This window comes from Arachis ipaensis, chromosome B2 (assembly GCF_059453495.1).
Source record: "Arachis ipaensis isolate K30076 ecotype BB chromosome B2, ASM5945349v1, whole genome shotgun sequence".
In the NCBI taxonomy this organism is placed as follows: Eukaryota; Viridiplantae; Streptophyta; class Magnoliopsida; order Fabales; family Fabaceae; genus Arachis; species Arachis ipaensis.
This window is the reverse complement of record NC_142437.1, coordinates 11,865,162-11,889,750: the sequence shown is the minus strand read 5'-3', so window position 1 is coordinate 11,889,750 and position 24,589 is coordinate 11,865,162. Positions and strand designations below refer to the sequence as shown.

The 24,589-nt window shown below is 30.7% G+C and overlaps 1 protein-coding gene across 1 annotated transcript; it reads right to left on the bottom strand.

Moving 5' to 3' along the window:
• Positions 1-1,400: 1,400 nt before the first annotated feature.
• On the bottom strand, positions 1,401-23,213 carry LOC107626881 (uncharacterized). The gene is made up of 12 exons (XM_021115428.2): positions 23,012-23,213; positions 20,055-20,613; positions 17,474-19,960; positions 17,069-17,341; positions 13,095-13,931; positions 12,081-12,929; positions 11,178-11,837; positions 10,266-11,087; positions 7,871-9,010; positions 2,241-3,271; positions 1,882-1,993; positions 1,401-1,557 (listed from the first exon to the last, which is right to left on the bottom strand). The coding sequence occupies exons 2-10, from the start codon at positions 20,550-20,552 to the stop codon at positions 2,264-2,266; spliced, it is 8,574 nt and encodes a 2,857-aa protein (XP_020971087.1). The 5' UTR covers positions 20,553-20,613; positions 23,012-23,213; the 3' UTR covers positions 1,401-1,557; positions 1,882-1,993; positions 2,241-2,263.
• Between the last annotated feature and the right edge of the window lie 1,376 nt (positions 23,214-24,589).

The window sequence follows — 24,589 nt, the reverse complement described above, 5'->3', positions numbered from 1 at the left end:
AATTTTCTATATTATTATTCGTGAATGCATTCTAATCACTGCATTCTCTCATTTGCAAAGGACAAGAGTTGCTTGTGAAGCAATTGTTGAAGCTGGATACTATTGAGGTTGAACATGAAGCGAAGTTGCGGAGAAAAGTTGAGGATTAGGTTACAAGTACAATTGTTAGCTTTATATATTTGGATTAAGTTAGGATTTTTTGAATTTACATTTTATGGATTATGACTATGTAAAACTTATAGAATTTAACTTTTGAAATATAGTTTCTATTTTTGTAAAACTTGTGAGATTTAGTTTAAATTTGTTGAAATATAATGCCATTTATTATGTTGTTGGTAAACACAAATTATTATTTATAATAGAAATCATTTTTGCAATAATTAATAAAAGAAAGCATTGATGTTGGAGAGATTATGAGAGTTTAAAACAGTCACTAAATACAGGAAAAAACTGTCACAGGAATTAGTAATTTAGTGATGATTTTAAATCGAAAAACCATCACTAAAAATATTGTGACAATTTAAACAATCACTAAATGTACCTAAAAGCAGTCATAAGAACTAGTAACTTAATGACGGTTTCAAATTGTCGCTAAAAGTTTCATGATAGTTTAAAACAGTCACGAAATAGAAAAAAAACCGTCACTGGATTTAGTAATTTAATGACAGTTTGAAAATGTCACGAAATACAGTACAAAAAACACCTTGACAAGTGTTACAAATTAGTGACGGTTTTTATACTTCAAAAATTGTCACAAACAATTTAGCGATACTTCTTACCAACGGTGGTCCAAAACCGTCACTATGTCAGCTGGCGACGCTCAAATCTATGACACTTTTGTTAACCGTCGCGAAAACATTTAGTAACGGTTAAAACTGTCGCCAAGCATTAAAAAAAGCGTCGCCAAAATGTTGTTTTGTTGTAGTGATTGCACTATTATATGGAAAGAGTTGCATGAAATAATTATATCCAATTAATCTTGCCGAGACACTCATCTCTATTCTTTGCTAGCAGTATGTTGGTGGCAGTATATTTGTAACTAATACGATCTTATCCAACAATCACAATTTTTTAAAAAGAAAATAATCAAAATATACATGTCATAGTTACCATAGCAATACGCTGTTTACAAGTAAAGGCATACACAACTTGAATTTTTATAGTAACATAAGATCACAGTTATTAGTTATGCATTAAAATAGTGTTATGTAGAAATAAGAAACACAAACCACACACTCCTTCAATATTGTACAAAATTATTAGTCTACTTTCATACATAAAAGTACACTAATACTCTCAATAAATTAACCACACACATACACCTTATATCTTGTATAAAAATCCAAAATATAATTTATTCATAAAGTGATAAAACACACTTAGCTTATAGCTTTGTCACTTAAAAGTTAAAAAGGAATCATACACTTCTTCCTGCATAATAATACAGGGAATTTATTTATATCATGCACAACACACCACACTCAAATAGAAATGAATATTTGTTGCTTTGATGGGATCTACTTATATCCTCCTCCTACATTTGGTGTCCCATAGAACCTAGAAAATAAATTTCACAAAAAATTGTGTTAGATAATATTGACTAAAGTTTAAAAAGTTACAAGATTGAAAAAAGCAACATTCTTTATGATTTGAGTTGAATGATTGTTACCCAAACTTATTATAGTAAGACTTTCCTGTAGCAAAAAGAAATATGCAACTGCGTCAAATTAACTTGTGTTTTTTTATAGCTAATTGGTTACTTGGCCTAATAATTTTAGTGGTCAATTTGTCATAATCATGAGATTGTATCCATACATAATGAAACCATAACCATTTCCAACTTTATTTATTTTTTAAAATAAAAAGAAAAATCTTACTAACCATCCTTATTTATTCGTCCATTACTCCTTGATTAGACTACTAGTTTTGCAAGGCTAACTGGTAACAAATGCATGCCTTGAAAATAAGCTTCTCTCAGCAAGCAACAAATTTCCTGCAAGAATTTGTATACAAGGGCTAGTTAACTCGAGACAAATTAACTGTACTGTTCTTTTTAAAATTCTCAGAAAGAACAAGCATTGGATAATAAAATAAGCAATGTCAAAAATATTATATAATCGAATATGAAGGAAGCAAATTAAATGACATTTCAAAACAGAAACTTCCTCCATTGTTTTGGTGGAGTGTATAACATGAAAAGTCAAAGAAGATGCAAATTGAGCAGATAGAGAATAACTTACATGTTAAATTATGATTGTACTAATTAACTCATCAATGCTGCTTTATTCGATCGATTCTCAAATTGTTGACTAACTGTAGTGTTTAGAGGATTCTCGTTTGAGCAACGAACTCCATCTATCTCCACCTTCCATAATTCAGGTGCTTCCACGTGACCGTGTGAGAAAGTTTTCATGCTCTCGCATTGACTGATGCAAACTTCAAACCCAAACCTTGGGAAATTCAAAGTTGATGAGTTTCCGGTGAAAAAACTTTCAAGTTTTGGCAGTTCACTAAGAGTCAGATATTCGAGGTCTGGGAATGTGAGATCTTCATGCTGTTTGTTTGCCTCTTGTGTTGCCAAAACTACTGTTTCCAATGACTTACATTTGGAAATCTTCATCTTATTCAAATTTTGCAAGCTTTTGGCAGTTGAGAATGTGAACATATACTCCAATCTGTTGCATTCAGTGACCTTGACTTTCTTTAGAGATGGAAAATTCAAAGTTGAATTTCCTTTGTAGAAGCTCTCAAGTTTTGGTATTTGGCTAAGAGACAGTTTCTCATGTGGTTGATAATCCAGCATTAAACTTTCGAGTGCTTCACATTTGGATATGTGCAACTGTTCAAGTTGAACAAGACATTTGGCGGTTGAAGAAGTGAACAAAGACTTCAAAGATGCACAACCCTCAACTTTTACCGATGTGAGATTAGAGAAGGTTACCCAGGTGTGGTCTAACCCAATAGATTCAAGCTTGTGCAGATTCCTCAGTTCCAATTTTTGAGCAAGCAGCTGTGAATGAATAATCTCAGGCTTTTTTGAGGGAAATATTTCCTTGAAAGCACTGTCGGCCACCCCAAGCATCTGAATATTGGGAAGTGGCACCTTCGGAAAGAAATCAAAGGCAGATGCAGCATCTGAGTCATGAATATCATTAAAGCCTTGCAATGTCAGATATGTTATGTTTTGTGGGTCCAAATGAAGCAGTTCATTGTCAAGCATCATCACACCTGCCTTGTCTATTGACAGTTGCTGTAAGTGAGGGGTAACAACCTGCTCCATTGGATTCAAATTTAGTAAGAAGGACAACACACCATCATCATGACATGACAATATAATTTACCTTCTCCCTTTTTTAAATGTTGCAAAATGCGTAAAGTATTCTAAATAAAATAAAATAAATGAAGCATGCAGAAGCTTATAAGTTAAACATGTGTTATAGAAATTACTCTTCTTGACGATGAAGATAACATGTGATAAAAGATTATTTTACTCGATCAATATAGCTTTTCTTATAAATAAAAAAAGATTTCACATGACAATTGAATTTAAAAATATTTTAAATAAGAAAAGATCAATTTGTTCAACGGTAAATAACAAATTTAATAAAGAATTTGCCACTTTTTTTTTAGTTATAAAAAGGTATTATTGTGACAAAGTCTATTGCAAAATAGTTAAATGGCTTTTTTTAAATAAAATATTAACTCACTATTTTCAGTCTCTTTGTTTAAAATTTATAGATACTCTTAATTCAATCCTAAACTCAAAATAAGAATCAATTCTTTTGAGTTCATTGCCAAACTATAATTTATTGCAGATAATTTCAAAAATATTATTTGACATTATACTTGAAACATACGAGGATGACAAATCAATGGAATTAACTTTTCTCAATAAGCTTATTTTCAAAAGAAAGGCAAAAGTATTAATTTTTTTAAGTAATATCATAAAAGAATTAAAATAAGTTTAGTATTGTATATTTTTTTAAAGACTAAATATTTTTTTGACAAAAAAACAAACTACCGAATTTTTAAAACGAAAAAAATATCTAACATTATTACGTATAACAGGTTATTAATATAAATCGATATATGCATATGCAATTTTGTATTTTCAGCATGCAATTTTTAAATTGACTTTTAGATGTGCATATAAGCTATTACCACATATACAAGCAAAAGATCAGAAATGGCAAAAGCTGCTCGTATTTAGTTGAATATTTGAGATATGCTACTAAAATCAAAATGATGTTAATTTGCTTTGTTAAACTTTTTAAAAAGTCACCGTATTTTATTTTGTATTTGGTAAATCAAAATGATTATTGTAAACCCTGCAAAAATCGGTAAATTATTAGTTAATAAATTGAATTTTAATTAGGAAAGCTAAAAATACAAAACTAATATCAAAATAGGATAGAGCTCGTCGAAACAAAAATTTTGATACCAATTTCAAAAATTTGGCCAAAAAACGGACCGAAAAGGCCAAACCGGTTGAACTGGACCCAAACACTTAAATGAGGCAGCAGCTCTTTTCTTCTTCACAAGCTGCTGCGACGCCATTACAGCAAGGGAGGGAGAGGAGATTCACAAACCCTCACCATTCCTTCCAACTACCATAACTTCCTCATCCGGGCTCCGATCGCCGCACCGTTTGCGGCCACGTGTCGGGCTCGTCGAGCTCTTCAATTCTATCCAAACAAAACAGTAAGTGAATCGGTTTTTCCTAGCTCCATTTCTGCTGGTATATGAATTTCGAGTTTAAGGTTTGAGAAACTCAATTCCTTTATGATTTTTATGTTTTAGGGGTCCACTAGACTTGATTTCTTGTGGGTATTGCCCAAGGATCAGTGGGTAAAGGTAAGAGATCTCAAACCCTAATAAAATTTCTGAATTTAGGAATTTGGGTATTGAGTTGTTATGTTTGGATGTGTTAATTGTGGTTTAGGTAGTGTGTATGTGAATGTTGATGCTTGTTGGAGACTTGTTGGTGATCAAGCTTGGTTTGGGGCTGTTTGATTGAGTTTGGAGGGGCTGTAATTTTGAGTTGTGAGGCTGCCTTGGGTGAACTAAGTGATCGGCCAATGTATGGTTTAAGTTTCGCACGTTTAATATTTACAGTGTTGTGAAAACTTAGGTTAGAGGAACCATAGGATAAGTTGAACTGTTAATTGCATTTAATGAGTAGTTTGTAATGTTGTTGGAGTAAATTGTTGATGAACATAGATTGGAATTATGAGGTATTGATGTTATTAATTTCATGCTTTTGGACTTGCTTATAATGGGTTATATTGAAGTTGATATTGATGAATTATGGTTGGTGATTGTTAATAAATGGTTGTTATGTCAAGTTGATGGATTAACATGTATGAAGAATTGATTTATGTTAATGGCATTTAATTGGTATATGTTGATAGAAGGTTGATAAATATATGATGAGAATTGGTATAGGTGAAGAATTGATGTGAACAAAGGAAAAGTTATTGATGTATGAGGTAAAAGTGGATAATTTTGATGTTCTAGGTTGGTTGAGTTGATTAAAGCTTATATTGGTAATGGTTGTTGATGAATTGAGTTGATATGGTTTTACAATGCAAGTTTTAAATGGTAAGAAACTTAAGTTGGAGAAAAAGAGGTTTTGTTGAAAGTGGTTAAAACCAAATTTTGATGAATTTTAGACGTCCATAATATTCTCCTCAAATTTTGGATTGGGTTGTGGTTTATTGCAAATAAAAGATAGTTTCAAGAGCTTTTGATTGATATCAACTTTGTGGAAAACGGAATTTTGTGGAGAAAGTTATGGACGTTGCAAGTTTAGTGTTTAAATCTGAGTTCAGGGTGACCAAACCGGCTTTGAATGTTTTTAAACCAATTTTCCACTTCTAAACCTCCATTTTCTTCCCTTTAAGGCTTAAAGTATGGTTCTAGGTCCAGTAGGTAAAAGAAGCTAGGAAAATAAGATAACTTGAAGGTGAAGAAAGTTATAAATAGTGGCTTTTATGAAGAAAATAAGGAAGTTAATGAAGTTTAATGTTAAGCTTTGATACTTGATGATGTATTGATGATAATTGCCATGGCTTATGAATAATGATATCTGAGATACGAGTTTCCCTAGGTAAGAACTGTGGCTCGCCACCACGTGTTCCAGGTTGAATCTCGATACTCTGTTGACCCTACGTCGTAAGGGTGACCGGGCACGTATAAATTCCCGGGTATGGATAGCCCCCATTGAGTGATTATATGATGATTGAATGTGAACTCTATGCATAGACTCTTGGGGATGCGCGACGGGAGATAGTCTAAGGTTTTCAGACTTGTCGGGTTGGCTGGATAACCGACAGATGGGCCCCATCAGCCATAGGACAGGCATGCATCATATGCATTTGTTTGTATGGATTGCTATGCATTTCCTGGGTATGCCTAATTGATATATATTACCTGCTATTTGTTATACTTGCTATTTGTACTATTTGATCATTACTTGTGCGGGAACTTGTTTGGTTGCTTGTTTCTGTTGCATTCTGAATGATGAAAGGATGGGGAAAACGGAGGAAATGGTTTAGTGTTAGGTTAAGCTTGAACTTGAGTAAGTTAGGCAGATTTAGAATACCTACCCCTATTTATGGCTTCTATTTAGTACTTAAGTTGGATAATTGAATAACGGAGTTCTAGGATTGCCTATGGCATTCTCAGGACCGTATTTCTTATGCGCGTGGCACTTTTACCATGCTGAGAACCTCCGGTTCTCATTCCATATTGTATTGTTGTTTTTCAGATGCAGGTCGAGAAGCTCCTCACTAGACGTCTGGATCTTGGGAAGCGAAGTAGTCCTTGGGTGTATTTTGGTTTTGGTTGTATACATGTATATATTTGTTTAGCTTACTCTCCAAGTAACTTGTGTATGCTGCTCCTCTTAGAGGATTAGGGAGAGATAGGAGTTTACTTTGATGTTTTGGTGTATTTTGGGGATACTTAAGTATGTTTATATGTATATATATATATATATATATATATATATATATATATATATATATATATATATATATATATCCTCCGGCCAGCCTTAGCTTCGCAGGCTGAGTCAGGGGCTAGTTATGCTGTTACCTTGGCTTTCCTTTATTCTTCTGCTTATCTTTATCATGTTCCTATTAGGTTTCTTAGCATGCAAGTAATCCTATTCCTTGAGCGTTGCGCTTTTTATTTTGCGATTTTCTTTTACCCGTTTTTCAAGGCTCCTAGTTAAATAACTTTTTCTTTATTATTATTATATATATATTACTATTCTTAGAGGTCGTAATACCTTACTATCTCAGTCTTATGACTTAAGCATAATACTAAGTATGGTAGGGTGTTACAATTATATATTTATACTTTTAGTTTTAAAAAATTGGAGATACTTTTTGAAGTGTTTTCTAAAATTAGTTTGTATTATTGAAATTAAAAAGTTTTTAATATAATTTTATATATTAATAAATATTTATATTTATTCTTGATTAAATAATTAATGCCAAATTTTATTTACAATCAAAATTTTCTATTTTTATATATATTATGATCATTTTAAATTTTAAAAACTATTTTATTAAATATAATTATTATTATTTATATTTATTAAAAGTCATTTTTAATTTAATTTACCAAATATAAATACTATAATTTTCTAATGGTGGGTAGCTTCTTATATTATATACATGCATTTGGCTCATTATGAATGATTTTTTGGTGAGTGCTCATTATGAATGATTTAAAAGACTTGGATTGATTCGTCAGAGATATATTAAGTTATTAACAAACAAAAAATAAGAATAAGCATATCATATATAAACCTAACAAGATTAGAAACTTAGGAATATTTTTAAGGTAGGAGCTTTCGTACCTCTGCAGTGGAATCTGTTGCAAATTTACACTGAGAAATATCCAACTCTCTTAACTTGGGCAGATTTAGAATTTGCATTCCAGCATAAATGTATGTAAGATTTGGCAAATTGTGCAGAGTCAATGAGGTTAGCTTAGGGAACATAATAAACTCCTTATTTATTTCTTCATTGTCTGCTTCATCTTTTGTTACAATTTCAACCAATTCCTCACAGTTTTTTACATCTATCTTTTTTATGTTAGACATGGGCAATGATGCTGGCAACAAGCTTGTGAGGCTTTTACATCCATTCACAACTACTTCCTCCAAACATGGAAAGTTGAGACTACTTCTTTTAGGATCCTTGTTCCAAATATGGCTTAGAGTTGGCAGATGTTCCAAAGTCAATGTCTTCAAAAGAATAACAGTCATCATGTTTGTATCTTCTTCATTTGTTGGAGCATCTTTCACATCAAATATTGTCTCAAAGGAACCACAAGTCCCAACCACCAACTCTTCCAATTTATGAAGGGAATGTAGCATATGCCATGGTAGTAATGCATTTGATAATGAAATTTCAGAGACTTCCATTCCATGATAAATGTAGCTCAGATTTGGCAAATTCCACAGCTTCAGACAAGATAGTTTGGAGAAGATATTAACCTGTTTATTTGCTTCTTCTTCTTTGGCTAGTTCATCTCTGGAGACAATTTCAACTAACTTCTCACAATTCTTCACTTCTAACCTCTGTATGTTAACTGATTCTGGGAACAAGGATTTTAAGCTTCCACATTCATCAACAATAACCTCCTCCAATTTTGGAAAACTTAGCTTTCTTTTAGGATGCTTGTTCCAAACATGGCTCAAAGTTGGAAGTTTCTCCAAGGTCAATTTTTTCAAAGGAATAACAATATCTGTTGGTGTATCTTTGACTTCGAATATGGCCTCAACAGAATTGTATCCCTGCACCTCCAACTCTTGTAATCCACTGAAGAAGGGAAGTAAATGAGAAGGTAGTATTGCGGTTGTAAAAAATTCATCACACCCTTTCACCACCAGACTTTCCAATTTGAAATCAGAGAAATAGCTCTTTCCTAAGATATGTACTTTATCAAGCCATAAATCTTTTAGCTCCCAATGATTTTCAAGAACAAGATGTTCCTGGGTTTTATTATGTCAGGAAAGTATATATAATAAAAAAGATTAATTAGAACTTTAAATATTTTAAATTTTCTATCAGAAATAACAATAGTGATGAATATAATTAATTACAAAAGAAATAATAAATAAATTCTGAGTTTTTTAATTGAAAAAACTACTAAACATCTTATCAAATTTAATGGACAACATACAAATTCATTTGCCGATAGTTTGAAATTGATATAAAAAATCTTTTATCCCTTGTTTATAAAGGTTTAGATATGGTTAGCATAATTTACTTTCTAATCATTTGTTTGTCACTTACCATTTTATAAATAGATGTTTGGAATTTTATATTTACCCACATTGATCATTTTGTCAAAAGAGGAATGGTAGGGGATCAGCAATTTTTGTTGTTTTGTAACCATCAATTGGCTATCAATAGTATTTTTAATAGTATGAGATTACATCTAATGGTGGGAGATCACTCACTTTTGTTTTGATGGTTAAGTGCTGGTCAGAAAACACAAAAGTTGTTGGCCCCTAGACTTTTCCTTGTCGAAATTATATTAATTAATTATACCTCTTTTGGCGTGACCATAAAACAATGCTAACAAAAAAAATAATATATTGCCAATTTTCATTTCATTTCCAAAATTTATATCAATATATAATAAAAGGATATATGATCAATTTCTTAACTGGTGAATTTTGTACTCAGATCTTAGTATGTTTAACGTAATTTTAGAGACATTTATAGCCACTTATGTTAATTTATATTATAAAAAAGCAGTTCCAACATATATATATATATATAATAGTTGTAATTGCATAAATCAAATGCAATGTTAAAAAGTTTTTAATATAATTTTATATATTAATAAATATTTATATTTATTCTTGATTAAATAATCAATGCCAAATTTTATTTACAATCAAAATTCTCTATTTTTATATATATTATGATCATTCTAAATTTTAAAAAATATTTTATTAAATATAATTATTATTATTTATATTTATTAAAAGTCATTTTTAATTTAATTTACCAAATATAAATACTATAATTTTTACAAATATATCTTTCAAAAGTCAATTTGGTGAAAAGTAAAAGATTTCTCAAATTTGAGTTTATAATTTATAATTCGAAGAATATTACATTCCTTACATTTTTATTTATTAATAATAATAATAATAATAATAATAAATTCAAAACAAAATTTGAATTAAAAAAAAAAAAAGAAACTTCGATGGAAATAGATTCAAAAGTTTTTACCTGTTGTAGAAACTGGTATGCAGCAGCTACGTTTAGATCATCGAAGAACAATCTTTCAGCTTCATAATAGGAGTAAAATACTTGAAATAATGGTGGTTTCACATTTATTTCTGTTTGAGAGAAAATTTTCATCTTGGGGCAGTCTTGTATGTCCACTCGAATTAAAGAAGGCAAATTCAGTGTGGCATTCCCTGAATAAAAGCATTCCAGGCTATACAGAGATTCAAGAGTTATCCTGTGTAGGCGCTTAAATTCAATAATGTCTTCCGTCCCACTTTCTTCTTCTTTTCCCACTATTTCTTTCAATGACTTACAGTATTCAACTTTCAACTCCTCAAGGTGTATTAGCATTTTTACTGCTGAGGATGTCAATAAACATTCCAATCCATCACAATCATTTATATGCAATTCTTTCAGATTGGAACATGATTGTAGTACTAATACTGTTGTCAATTTACGACAAAAAGAAACCTTCAATAACCGCAGCTTTAACAAGTACTCTAGCCCACTAATGGAGTTCAGCTCATTTAGTGAGTCCAACTTCAATTCTTTCAAGTGAAGCATCCTCTCACCCGCTTCTTTGGGAATATTCATGGTTTTGCAATGTTTGTTCCCATATATATCAATAATCTCTAATTTGGGAAGCATCTTGTCAGCAAGTATCTCAAATGGTGAAGTAGAGTTCTCTCCATCATCATTGTAACCAGAGTACCTAAGGTAAAGTTCATTTAAATAGTGATGAAAGTCGCCTTTATTCATAAACTGCTTCGCCCAAGTGTGATTTGGATTGAGCCACAACTTCTCCACCTTGGAAACACCGTCCTATTAATGAATTAAGGAACGCAAATGATAAGAAACAAAATATATAAGAGAAGAAAAAGTGTATATAGACCCCATGCACTTGCTTATTACCTCCGGATATTTTTGTTGTTGCTTCGGAAACAGGTGCAGCTGCTTTAACTCGGGGCACTCCAGAGTCAATCTTCCAGAGTTTAAGTCTCTTAGCTGTGGCAACTCTGATAGTTTTAGTTTGGTTAAACGAGGAAACACAAACTTTTGTGATCCTTCCACTGCTTCCTCTTGATCTTTTCCAACAAGTTCTTGCAACTGAGCGCAATCGCTTACATCAAGTTCCTCGAGCTTTTTAAGATCTCTGGCCAAGACAGTAGGAAATACACTTGTCAGTTTACTACAACCATTGATAGTGACCTGCTGCAGATTTTGAAAGCCTAGAAGGATTTCTCCTTTGTCATGTTGCCACACACTCTTCAGACTTGTAAGATAATTTAAACTTAGCTTCTTCAGTTGGAATGATGATTCCCAGCTCTTAGTGTCATCCATCTCAAAAATGCTTTCTATGTTGTGGCAGAGCTCCACTCGAATTTCTTGTAAGCTCTTCAAACAACAGAGGACATTTGACGGAATTGCATGCGATGCATCCCAGTCATATAGCGTCAGATTTTTTAAACCAGAAAACCAATCTTTTCGGGGACCTTCTTTACTTTGCCAGATTGATTTTAGAAAAACTTTATCAGAATACAAATGCAACTCATTCATGCCTTCAAAAAATTTCTGTGAATAATGCAAAATTAGTTATCACAAAAATTGAAGTATACTTGTTACATTATTCGAATATTTCATTTGATAATGATCTGCGTAAATAAAAATGTTAATTATAAAGGTCTTCGCCAACTAATTCAAACAAAGTCATGTTCGAATAAAATAAAATGAAATAAGCTATATGTCTTAATTATTAATTAAATGAGAAAATAAAAAGGAAACCACTAATAAAAAAAAAATTCATAAAAGACTTACCTTATTGTCATATATGTATTTTATTGTAGATTTTATATTGTCTTCGTGCCAACACCATCTCTTTTTCTTTTTGTGATGCACATAATATATCTTTTGCAAATTTGGCCCACAGTCCACTTCATTTGCAGAGAAAACTCGCATTCTGGGGCATGCACTCACAATAAAATTCTCCAGTGAAGGGAATTTAAAGGCACAATTCTTGGAGCTGCAGAAACTATTAAAGCTCTCCAATGACACAAGCTCAAGAGTTGTCAATTGTTTGAAAATGATGGGAACCTCCGTGACTACATTTTCTTTTTCTTCCTGTCCTTGTTGTGTTTTCTCTGAAACAATTTCCTCTAGAATTTCACAATTGATTACCTTCATGGATTTGAGTTGACCCAAGCTTTTGGCAGTTGATGGTGACATCACATATCTTAATTGCCCACAGTCAACCACTTCTAGAATTGTCAAGTGAGCGAGAGACACAGACGAAGGTGCTATGGTGTACAAACTTAAACAATTGTTTATAACCAATGACTCTATCTTTTGAAGGACTGCATCTTGTTCAAAGCAAATCTTCTCAAGATAATACATGTTTGTTAATGTCAAGCTTTTCAACTTTGGCACAACCCCAATAGCGGGCCTTCTTGTTCCACCAGGCTTCAATTCTCTAAAGTAATAACAATGATTCAAGCATAAGCTCTTGAGGTTAGGGTTGCAATGAAGGAAACAATATATAATATCAGTATTATTCAGTCGAGACAACTGAAGCTCTTCTAAGCTATCCCTTCTGTAGTCATAGTCCATTGATGACCCGACTAGATGTCGCGGTTCAATGTGCATGGACTTTAACTTGTTATTCATTACCTATATGAAATCAATAATGAAAATTAATGAATTATATACAACATTGCCACATTGACTGTTCTATTTTAATTAATTTGTTTAATTTTTCTTATCCCATAAATTTTCTTCCATTTTTCTACTAGCAAGCTAGAATCTATTCGGAGTTAAAAGACTTGCTAGTATTACCTCCTTTACTTTTATTTCTCCAGTTTTAGAATTTTCTGGAAAAAGAATATTCTTTGTTTTTGCATGCAATAGGATTTCTTCAAATGGTTCCAACAAGTAACAACGTTGAATAGATAGGTCATTCAATGCTGGACAACTTAATTCATAAGCTCCCGATGAATAAAAACTCTTGAATTTTGATAGTTCCAAAAGCTTGACACTAGTCAATTTAGGCAAGTTGAATTTAACAGGACCACTTTTGTCGATAACATCATCTTGTCCCTTCTTGCCTACTATTTTCCTCAATTTAGGCAAGTTGAATTTAACAGGACCACTTTTGTCGATGACAACATCTGCTCCCTTGTTGTCCACTATTTCTCTGAGTTGAGAGCAATCTGAAACCACAAGGCTTTCAAGACTTTCCATATTTATTTCAGTAGTCTTGACTACAGAAACTGAAAATATGTTTTCCAACCTTTCACAATCATGCACCCATATCTTTTGCAATTTGAGATCACTCCATTTTACTTCTTTCTTCCATTTGAATACATTTTTCAGTTTTGGGAGTGTTTCTAAATGAATATCTTGCAACTTGATGTTATCTTGTTTTCTATTATCATCATCAGCTTCTTCAAATATAACTTTGATTGACTCGCAGTTCGTAACCCTCAAGGAACTTAAATTCGACAATCTTCCAACTATATTATAAGGAATCACATGGACCAATTCATCACATTTCTCAATGATAAGAGTGTGTAGTTTGCCAAAAGAATTTTCATGAGCTTCAGAATTCCATATTTTACACAAACTCTTTATGTTACTCAGTTTGACAGTCTTCAAATTTGGAAAAATTGCATCCTGCTTTTGGTTCACAATAGCAAGCTAATTGAATTAGCAATTATGCTAAATACATTTACTGCATTCAAAGTGCAAACAACTCATTTGAAATTCTTTTTTCCTTTCAAAAATTCTATCAAAGCTGTAGCTAAATGGGTCATTCATTGAAGGGTGTAGAAATTAATGTGTTATATGGATATGAATGTAAATAAGTAATCAGTAATTTAAGAAGATAAAAAAAAGTCAGAATTTATTTTATTTATTATTTATTAATTTCATTCATGAACATTCAAAAATTACATATTAAAAATATTTAATAAAAAAATTAACTAAAATCTAGGAATGATCAAACCATAATTATCATAACTGAAATGGTAATCGGTCCGGTCATATAACTCAGCTCACCTTAATTTCCATCACTACTCACCTCTCACCCACAACAAGAGCAACTAATTTTTTTAACTTTCAAAAAAATATCAACAGAAAGCGATGACGGAGGAGTTCAAAAGCGATGACGGAGGCAAACGCAGGGCTGTCGAGAGAGGAGGAAGAGACAGAGGCGAGTGCAAAATAGGAGGATGATCAATTGCAACATATAAATTTTAAAATTTTTATTTTATATGATCCAACTTTTTTATTTTTATATCATTCAAATTTTAAAATTGGAAAAGTACGAGGAGCCAATGAAATATTTATACAATGTGTACAATAGAGGTTTATGGAGTATTAGACATATAATCATTAGTATTATCTTTTCCCTGAAGCTTTTGGGATGAGTAGTATCATGACATGGTATTAGAGTGCTAAATCCGAAAGGTCAAGAGTTTGATTATTGGTGAACTCCAAAATCAGTTTAACCTTTTGGGAAGATGTTTATTATCACTAGTACTCGAATGGTTATTCTAGATAGTATGAGGATGTTCATTTTGTAACTCAATAGCCCATTGTACACATTATACAAATAGTTCATTGTCTCCCTAGCGAGATCCTAAACATATCTTCAAAATATTATTGAAAACGACAAAAATAACCAAATATAATATTTAACTCCACGGAAGATTGAAATTAACATGCATACACTCCCTTAAATTAAATCTGACTTTTATGATTAGTGGTGTGATGTACTTTTATTCATCAGTGTGTTTTTTTTTTTTTGTCTTTTCTTTTAAATTAAATAACATCGAAGAGAAAAAGTTTTAAAATTTAGGCCAGCATGGACTAATATTTTTCAAATTTAATACAAAGATACAAATTTAAAGAATAAGTGAATTATAGTCTGACCCTAGCATAGTTAAAATTAAACATTAATTTTGATTCAAATCTGCAGCGTAGTTAATAACCAAATTAAAAAATCAACCAATAAAAAAGTAACACGTGCTCAGGATAACAAGTCAGTTTGAATTGACTTTCAAAAAAAGTACTTATTTTTTTATCTTTTTAAAAGGTATATTTTTTTTAACCGACAAAAATAATTTTATATTTAGATTAACTTTTTAAAAAAAATTTTAAATATTAAAAATGTCTTTTATTTTTATTTTTTTAAAAGTAAGGTATTATTAGCTTTTTTTTAATAAAAGCAAATTTTTTAAAGACTCAAATCTATTCTATTCTTAATATATAAAAGTAGATGGATAAGTTTACCCACATTATTTTTAAGACATATTTCTCCTTCTACTAATGTCATGTCAGCAATATCGCTTACTTGGTAAAATTTTAGAATCAACCACTCAATTCTTGCCAAATCAACTATTATTTTCAAATCAACAAAAAAAATATATATATATACAAAAAAATATACAAGTAATAAAAATATATGCAAATTAGACTGCAAAATTAATGATAATAATTAGAAATTAATAGTGTCTAACTAAATTTGTAACCTATAAAAATTCATATCCCTATATTTATTATATTTTACCGTTATAAATAATATAATAAATTTATAACCTTAACAATTAATTTATTAATTTTATAAATAACTCATTAAATGTAATAAATATCTATAATACAAAAGTCATAATAATCTATTAATCATATTTCCGTTACAAATATTCAAATTTTATACTATTTGAACTACTTATATAAGTCTTTTATCACTATTTCTTCAAATAACATCAAATTTAACACAAAAAATTTATTTTCGCATTACACAACATCTCAAACTTACTCAATGGAGCATCATTCTTTAGACAATATTTCCAAACAATCAGACAATTGGTTTATCAAAGTTCGTGTGGTTCGTCTATGAAAAATATTAACACCCACAAATAAAATGAAGAAGAGTTTCTTTGCTTAGAAATGATTATATTAGATGAAAAGGTACAAAACAAACATATTTATTGTATTTTTAAATTGAACATTTTTCAACACTATTTTGAATTTGTATCACTTGAGATATTGTCTAACAGAGTGGGTCAAATAAAATGTTAACAAATAATTTCATGTTATACTATTTCAATTATTATTAAATATAATTTATTTAAAAAAAATTCTACACATTTTTGTTCTTTTTATTGTAGATGTCATTGTAAAACTGCATGCACATCAAGAGATATATAGGAGAAAGAAAATCATACAAATTCAAGACACATCTTTGAAAGAAGAACATACATGCAAAAATGGAACAAATAACACAATAGAAAGTGCATACAACTCAACAATTCATAAAGAACAACATGCCTTCACAAGAATCTACACATAAAGAAAAAAGCAACAACTCTAACAATAACCAATAAAGAAAAAGGAGGACAAGCGTCACATAAGAAGACTAGGTTCATCAACCAAAATAAATGCAAAAATCAAACCACCAACTAAAAATGTCACTTTGTATAACTCCAATATCCAAATCTTTTGTACTACAAATTATTTTAAACAAAACACATTTTAAATTTAATTTTAGTTTATACATATTTAATTTAATTTTACAAAAACATAATCATTTTTAATATTTATTACATACAATAATTAATTTATGGCCCGCGCATCATGCAAGTCTCATTCTAGTAACTTTTAAATTGAATAAAAGTATTTTTATTTTTTTTTTAAATATTTTTTTCACTCAAAAAACCAATCCAGCAAGCAAGCTAGCACTTAAAAATTTTTTTCACCAAGAACTAATTAATAAGACAAATGTAATATATTGTTAGCAAATTACGTACCTTATTGTTCATTTTAGTCTCTCCACTTTGAACTTGAGGAAAGATGTATCTCATCTTACATTCACTGACAGAAAGGCTTTGAAGATTCTCCAAAGGTCGGGCGATAGAAAATGACCATAAGCATTCTAAATTCCAACAGTCATTCACGTCCAAGTGTATTAAATTTTGAAAGGGAGAAATGCTTTGGTTTTTATTATTCCATGTTTGGTCACTCCATATGTGGTTGATTTGGAGCACAGACAACTCCATTCTCTCTAGCTTCGGAACTTCAATCTGTCAACCAATATAAAAAGTTAACTATTAAAGAAATTGAATTCGATTTTCTTAAATTACTTTCCTCCCTTGGAGAAAAAACAAGTCAAAGTGCACTAGATAATCAAATCTGGAAAGAAGTTATGAACATACCTTGTGATGGAACAGTGATCTGGTATCTCCGTCTGATGCAACAGGGTCGAACCCAGTAAACTTGGATAAAGATTGTAGTGTCAAAGAACGTAGTTTAGAGAACTTAGGAAGAGGCTCTTTTTCATTATTTGTTTCCATGTCAACAATCTTCTCCAAAGAGTAACATTCAGAAATTTCAATTGTTTCAAGAGCAGCTAGTTTTTGGACCATAGAAAATAAGAAAACATTTTTCATCCGACCACAGAGCCTGATCTTAATCATTTTCAACTCAGCAAATGAATCTTTTGAGAGTGATTGACAGCAGCATATTTGATCCATTTTCTTGAGCTTATAGAGATGCAAAGACTCCAATTTAGGAAAAATCCTCTCAGGATACCCCCTTTTCTTTGGACTGATGAGACATTGAATACTATGATTTCTTGCAATGGATAAATGCTTAAGAGATGGAAATCCTTTCAAATTCAGTTCATAAAAAACATCCTGGACACTGTTGAACTTTTCCAGCAACAAAATTTCCACTCTTTCAAACAGCATTTTGATTGCATCATGGGAATGAACGTCAAAGCTGCCATCCTCTTGATATACTGCCAAGCATCTGGACAATTCATACTTCTTTGGAATCTGGAAATCAGGATCTGAATATCCTCTGTTTGAAGACCCAATGATAATCTTGTAGCTATACAGCTTGTCAAAGAAGAAATTATTGGGCAAAGAAGAAGCATTTGGAATTTGTAGGTCTAGATTTGTTAATTGGTTCAGATTTCCTAACACAGATAGACTAGCATTTTCACTCTGCTTGCCATCATCAACCTCGCTTTGAAAGGGAATGTTTCTCATATACAACTCTTCTAATCTAGTTAAATTTGACATTACATCATGTGGAATCACTCTAAGCTTGTAACAGTTACTTATGTCAAAGATTTGTAGATTAGATAAATGGCTTAGTTCATGAGGCAAACTTTTGACATCAGATCCTGAAAAGCTGAGAATTCTTAAGTTTTCCAACTCTCCTATGATCTCTAATTGCTCACCTAGAATGCATTGCTCCAAACAAAGCATCCTAAGTTTTGTGAGGTTTTTAATTGATGAAGGCAATTTTGAAAGATTGACACCAATCAAAATCAATACCCTAAGTTCTTCCATTTCTTGAAAGAAACTATCTGGTATTTCTAAACATGGACCATTATTTTCAATATGAAATACGCTAAGTCTAGGACATTTTATGCTCTTGGGAAATCTCCTAATGAAATTGCAGTGTCTTAACGAGATAATAGTGCAGCTTTCAAGTTCATCCTTGCTAGGCCATTCATTGAATTTTCCTTCAGTCATTGTGAACACATGTCTCTCCTCAGATGATATTGACAAAGCTGCATTGCGAACAAGATTTTGCATTGTGAAATGATGACTTGAATAACTGTCAGACAACAAACCTGAGTCTTTTAGCTTGGCAAGTAGCATTTGTACTCTGTCTCTGGCTTCCCACACTGAGTAGACGCCTTGAAGAAAACCCAAACCGATGCAATATCTCACCAAATCCGCAACCAATGCGTCATGATCCATATGGGCACAAAGCAAGAAGGTAAGCTTGAGCTCCTCATTTTCTAGAAGCCCGTAACTCAACTTTGTAGAATATTCAGGTGCTGCATTTGGATTTTCCACCGCAAGCTTTTCAAGTTTTACAAGGGTATCCTTCCAAACCAAGGGGTTCGGCTGATTTTTCAATGCCCTTGCAGTTGTAACTATTGACATAGGCAAACCGTTACACTTCTTGGCTATATCAGTTGCCAATGTTTCAAGTTCAGAATCATTGGCGCCTACTCCAACCATGCTCTTGAACAATTTCTCTGCCTCCATGACATTTAAGACATTTATAGCAAAAATAGAGGCTGCTTTCACATCCATTTCAGTTAATACCTGTCTCATCTCAGAAATCAATATAACCTTGTACCCCCTGTTGTGCTCTTTTAACTTGCTAGAGCCATAGACGAAGGAGGTTTTTGCTTTCATCTTATTCTTATCATCATCAGTAGCAGATTTCCCAGGTCGCTTATTATCCTCCAATTCAGGATTTTGGCTATGAACCACAATGGCAGAAGATTCTTCTTTTGTTTGTAGTGGGATTCCCAAAGCATTCAGATCCAGTTTGGCATACAGATCATCCAGGATTATAAGGATGTTATCCTTCTCATTCTTCAGCCTCTCTTGTATGCTAGTTGCTCTTGCTTCCTCACTTTCATCTTCCAATTTCATTCCTAGCATTTCAGCAATTTGGCCTTGAATCTTCTTTGTATCAGGACGTTTTGTCACGTTCACCATGATCACCATATCGAACAACTTGTCAATTTCCTGAGCTTGTTTGGCAGCCTTTATCACCAAAGTGGTCTTCCCAATACCAGCTGGTCCATAAACACCAACCAATCTTGAATTCGAGTCTTCTAGCGATGCCATAATCCTTTTCATTGTAGTCCTTCTCGACTTAAATTCCATCTACATATGATGCACAAGTACAAATTCAATACGAGTATTAATTATGATACATACAACTCTATATGAATATCATAGAAATGAAACTGCTACTCACATAATGAGAATCAGAAAATGTAACACCCATGAATCCAGAGGATGGCCATTGTTGTTGTTGTTGCTGCTGCTGCTGCTGCCAGTAAGATATATTATCCAGCTTTTCTTTTTGTAGCTCCATGACTAACTCTTTGATTTCTTCTGCCCTCTTGCTACAGAGATACCTTTTCTTCAGATTTATGACAACGTGTTTACTGTGTTCATCTTTCAACTTGCCATATTCAGAGATTATTTCATCTACTTGACGCAGCCATGCTTTAACATGATATACTTCTCTCCCATAAAGCCCTTCGTCCTCCTCGGCTTTATCATGGACCTTTTTTCCATCCTCCTTGAGCTCCTCCACAGCTTTTCCTAACTTCTTAACTTTCTTATGGCAGTTCAATGCGTAGTCCACCCGATTCCTTACATGCTTCTTCCACAAATTTGTGAGTTTCTCAACTGCGAAGTCGAAGGCACGTTGTTGCAAGAAATCAGGTAAAGGAATTGGATTAGCCATGCTTTTGTTCTTAGCTTGTTGCCCTACATGGCTATATCTTCTTTCTCCTCTACATGCATGCCTGTGTAACAAGAAACGTGTATGAAATGTGAAATGAAAAGCAATTGACATCTTCTCAAAAAAGTTTTCTTGGAAGCTATTATAATAAGCAATTTGATTGAAAAATCTCTACTAGAAATTTTTTTTTTAATTGAAAATCACAACATTATCAGTCTTTTATCTTATTTTTCTGTATAATGTAAAGTCATCGATAGGTATTTGACGATAAAAGATAAAACTGTGGATAAAACTTAATTAAATTACAACATAGTTCGCATTTAAACAAGGGCAAGTTACTTGAATAAAATAAATGAAAATTAAAATTATTCATATACAATTTTTATAAAAAGATTATTCATATACATTTTTTTCATAATTCTATATAAATTGCTATAGGGGTAGCAGTTTATAAAAATAACAGAAATTGCTGTAGGTACGCAGTTTTCATGCAGCACGTGAATGATCAGAAATCACTATAGAATGTAGCAGTCTCGTAAAAAGGTGATACAAGCATAAACCGCCAAAGGCAACAACGATTTATGTTAATATGTTCTCCAAGATAATCTGCTACAGGGTCACACTTCTATTAATATCACAATGTTATTAATAAAATTCTTATCATTTCTATTGATTAAAAAAATAAATCCTAACACTTAAATTTAAAAAAATTAAAGGAAAAAGTACAAACTAAATAAATAATATAATTTATTTTGTAGATTAAATTAGAATTTTATTTTATTTTATTTAAAGTAGTAGGTCTATTATAAAAAAAATTAATAAAATAACTTAATTTTAATTCACGTCACAAATTAATTAAGTTAGATTGATCTAGTGTTTAGCTCATTAATTTGTATTAAAGATTTAAATTTCGTCTTGTGCATGGCGATAGATTAGTCAAAGTGCTTGTTTGGGCGCCATTATTTTGATAAAAAAAATTTTTTTTTTAATGAAAAAATATATTTTTTATTTTTTAACATGTTTGGCAAATTTTTAGTAGTAAAAATAAAAGTACTAAAAAAATAAAAAAAAATACTTTTTTGAAAAACTGTAATTTACATCATCATTTTTCCTTAAAAAAAGATGTCTTTCATAATAAATAAACAAAAAGTACTTTTATATTGTTATACCTAAACATAATTGATGGATAAAAAGATCTTTTTGCATGAGATATCCAACCATAAAATTACTTTTACTTTTACATAAGATTTTCTAAAAAAAGATAAGTCGAAAAAAAATCTTTTCTTAACAACTCACCCAAACAAACCTATTCCAATGAAAGATACGATAAAAAATTAAAACAAAATTTATATACTCAAAACAACATAAAAGAGAAGGCACTTGCCGCTAAACAAATTATCTTAAAAAAATATTAACATAAACTGCTACTCTCTCAATGGTTTATACTTGCTTCACTTTCTTCAGAAATCACTACATCCTGTAACGAATTTTGATCATTTACGTTCTGCATAAAAACCGTGCTAACCTACCGTAGATTTATGTTATTTTTGTAAATCGCTACATTTTATATGACGATTTACATAGAATTATAAAAAAATGGATATGAGTAATTTTTTTTTAAAAGTCGTATATAAATAATTTAAATTGATATTTATTTTATTTAAGTAATTTACCCTTAAAATAATTATTCTTATTATTAGGATTTTTGGATCATGTACTACATATCTAAGATCATATATACAGTGTGATTTCAGTTTTTATTTTTATTTGGTTTGTTATTTTTGTGTATCCCTAATTACCATGAGCAATATTGTAAATTAAATTCGCTTCTCAAAAATTTTAGAGCTTAAATTAATATTTTTATCCATAATATTATTACGAAATTATAAATTTTTAAATAAACTATACATCTATATTTAATTTTTAGTATGAAATAAAAATTTTAATGATATCTAATATTTTTGTAATATATATTAAAAATTTTATCAAAATTTAAAAATAATATATAGAATTGTCAATAAGATCAACTTTACGTGAAATTAGTCATAGTCCTGTGATTATTGACAAATTATAATAAATATCAATAATTTGTTACAAGTAGTAAATTGAATCAAATTGATTTAATTTACTATAGATGTACTGTTCATCATTTCATACTAAATCAAAATAGGTCACTTTAATTTACTATCAATCCTAATAAATTATTTGTAAGACTAAATTGATATAAGTCAATTCGATTTATATAAATCCAAGTTGAGACATGCACGTAATACAATTTTATTTGGGGGATACAAGTAACTTTGATCAAGGTTTGGTTTATTAACGTTTTTTATCCCAAAAAAAAAATTAAATAATACAAGTAATACAAAATCAAGTTGTCTACTAGGCATTTAGTATTTAGAAGCAAACATAATAAGGATAACAAAAAGTGAGTACGGAAAGAAGACAAGTATTATACGGACCTGGAAAATCTAAGGTACAATATAATAGTATCTTTGGTTCAGCTTTCTTGTGCTTCTTCAATCTGACAATCTCTCTTTCTCCCTAATCCCTCTCCTTAGTTCTTTTCAGTTTAGATTTTTCTCTTTTTCCCGCTAATTCCATCCTCCCTAAATTTTGCTATCCTTTGCGTCTTATGTATATCAACATCTCATAAATTCTTTGCTTTGCTTCAGGCACATATAATAATTTACCCTTTAGGCTTTTTTCTTTATTCCCTCCCTTATTGGTTCCCTTCTTTTTTGTTTGAGTAAACATGCTTCAATGCATTTTACCCATATTCTTTGCTTCAGAGGCCAACTCTACTTTGGATGCTATTAATATATTATTGCCACTCATGCATTATCGTTCCCCTTCTTTAACAATTTGATGTCTTTGCCTTTTGCTTTTCCTTTCCTTCTTTTTCTTTTTCTTTTTTTGTAAAAAAAATAAAATAGAATTCTTACGCTAATGGTTCTGTATCACTTCATCAACGTTTTTGCTTGTTTGTTTGTTTGTTTTTATTTATTGTTATTACTGTTTGAAGTATTAACATCTCTATTTGAACATATTAAGAAATCAATTATCAGAGGGTATTTGAGCTCAAGCTAAATAAGAACTGGGCTGTACGATTTGCTTTACTTCAACCATTGTTCCAGATCCAACCATGATTCATAGAATTTCCAAAAACTAGATAACACATCTATTATATATATTTAATTTTACAACCAAAATGTGTCACATATTATCTTTTCATTGTAATTGAAATCAAATCTTTTTCTCTAAAATTAAGGAATTTTTTTCTCCTCCTTACTAATTTTACAACAAAAATGTGCCACATGTCACTTTCTTAATTGAAACAAGTGTATTAACCCATGTGATGCACGTGATAAAATTGAAATTATAATTTTAAATTATTTTGTTAAGATTAATTTAAATTATAATAATTTGATTAATAAAAATATAACATGTTATGTATTATTTGTTTTTTCTTAAGCTAGTGTTAAATATATTAACTTTAAAATAGTTATTAATTGGTTTTAGTAATCTACTTTCTTCAATAAATCAAACATATATACTCAATGTGACCATAAATAACTTAATAATACTTAGACCCACCAACAAATTTTTATACGTTGTTTTACTGTCAAGTAAGAACATATCAAAATTAAATCAAAATAAATAATAAATTATTAGAGAATTCTAATGCACAAAATTTTTTAATAAACAATAAATAATTTAAATCTACTAAAAAATAACTCAACACTTTTCTTTGATGCCTGCAAAATATATACCTGAAATAATATTATATCAATGTTAGTATACAGTTTTACAATCATCGACCGTATTTACTATACATGACTCATTCTTAAAAGTTATTCTATACACTTGTGCAGTCGGAAGATAAATTACTGGACTTTATTTTATTTTTCTAAATTATTATAATTATGCATTATTCATTAAATGTTAATTGTAATATTGTAATATAATTATAATAAATATATTTTTCTAAAATAAATTTAGAAGAGAGAATAGTTCTTTCATTTTGGAGGAAAAATGAA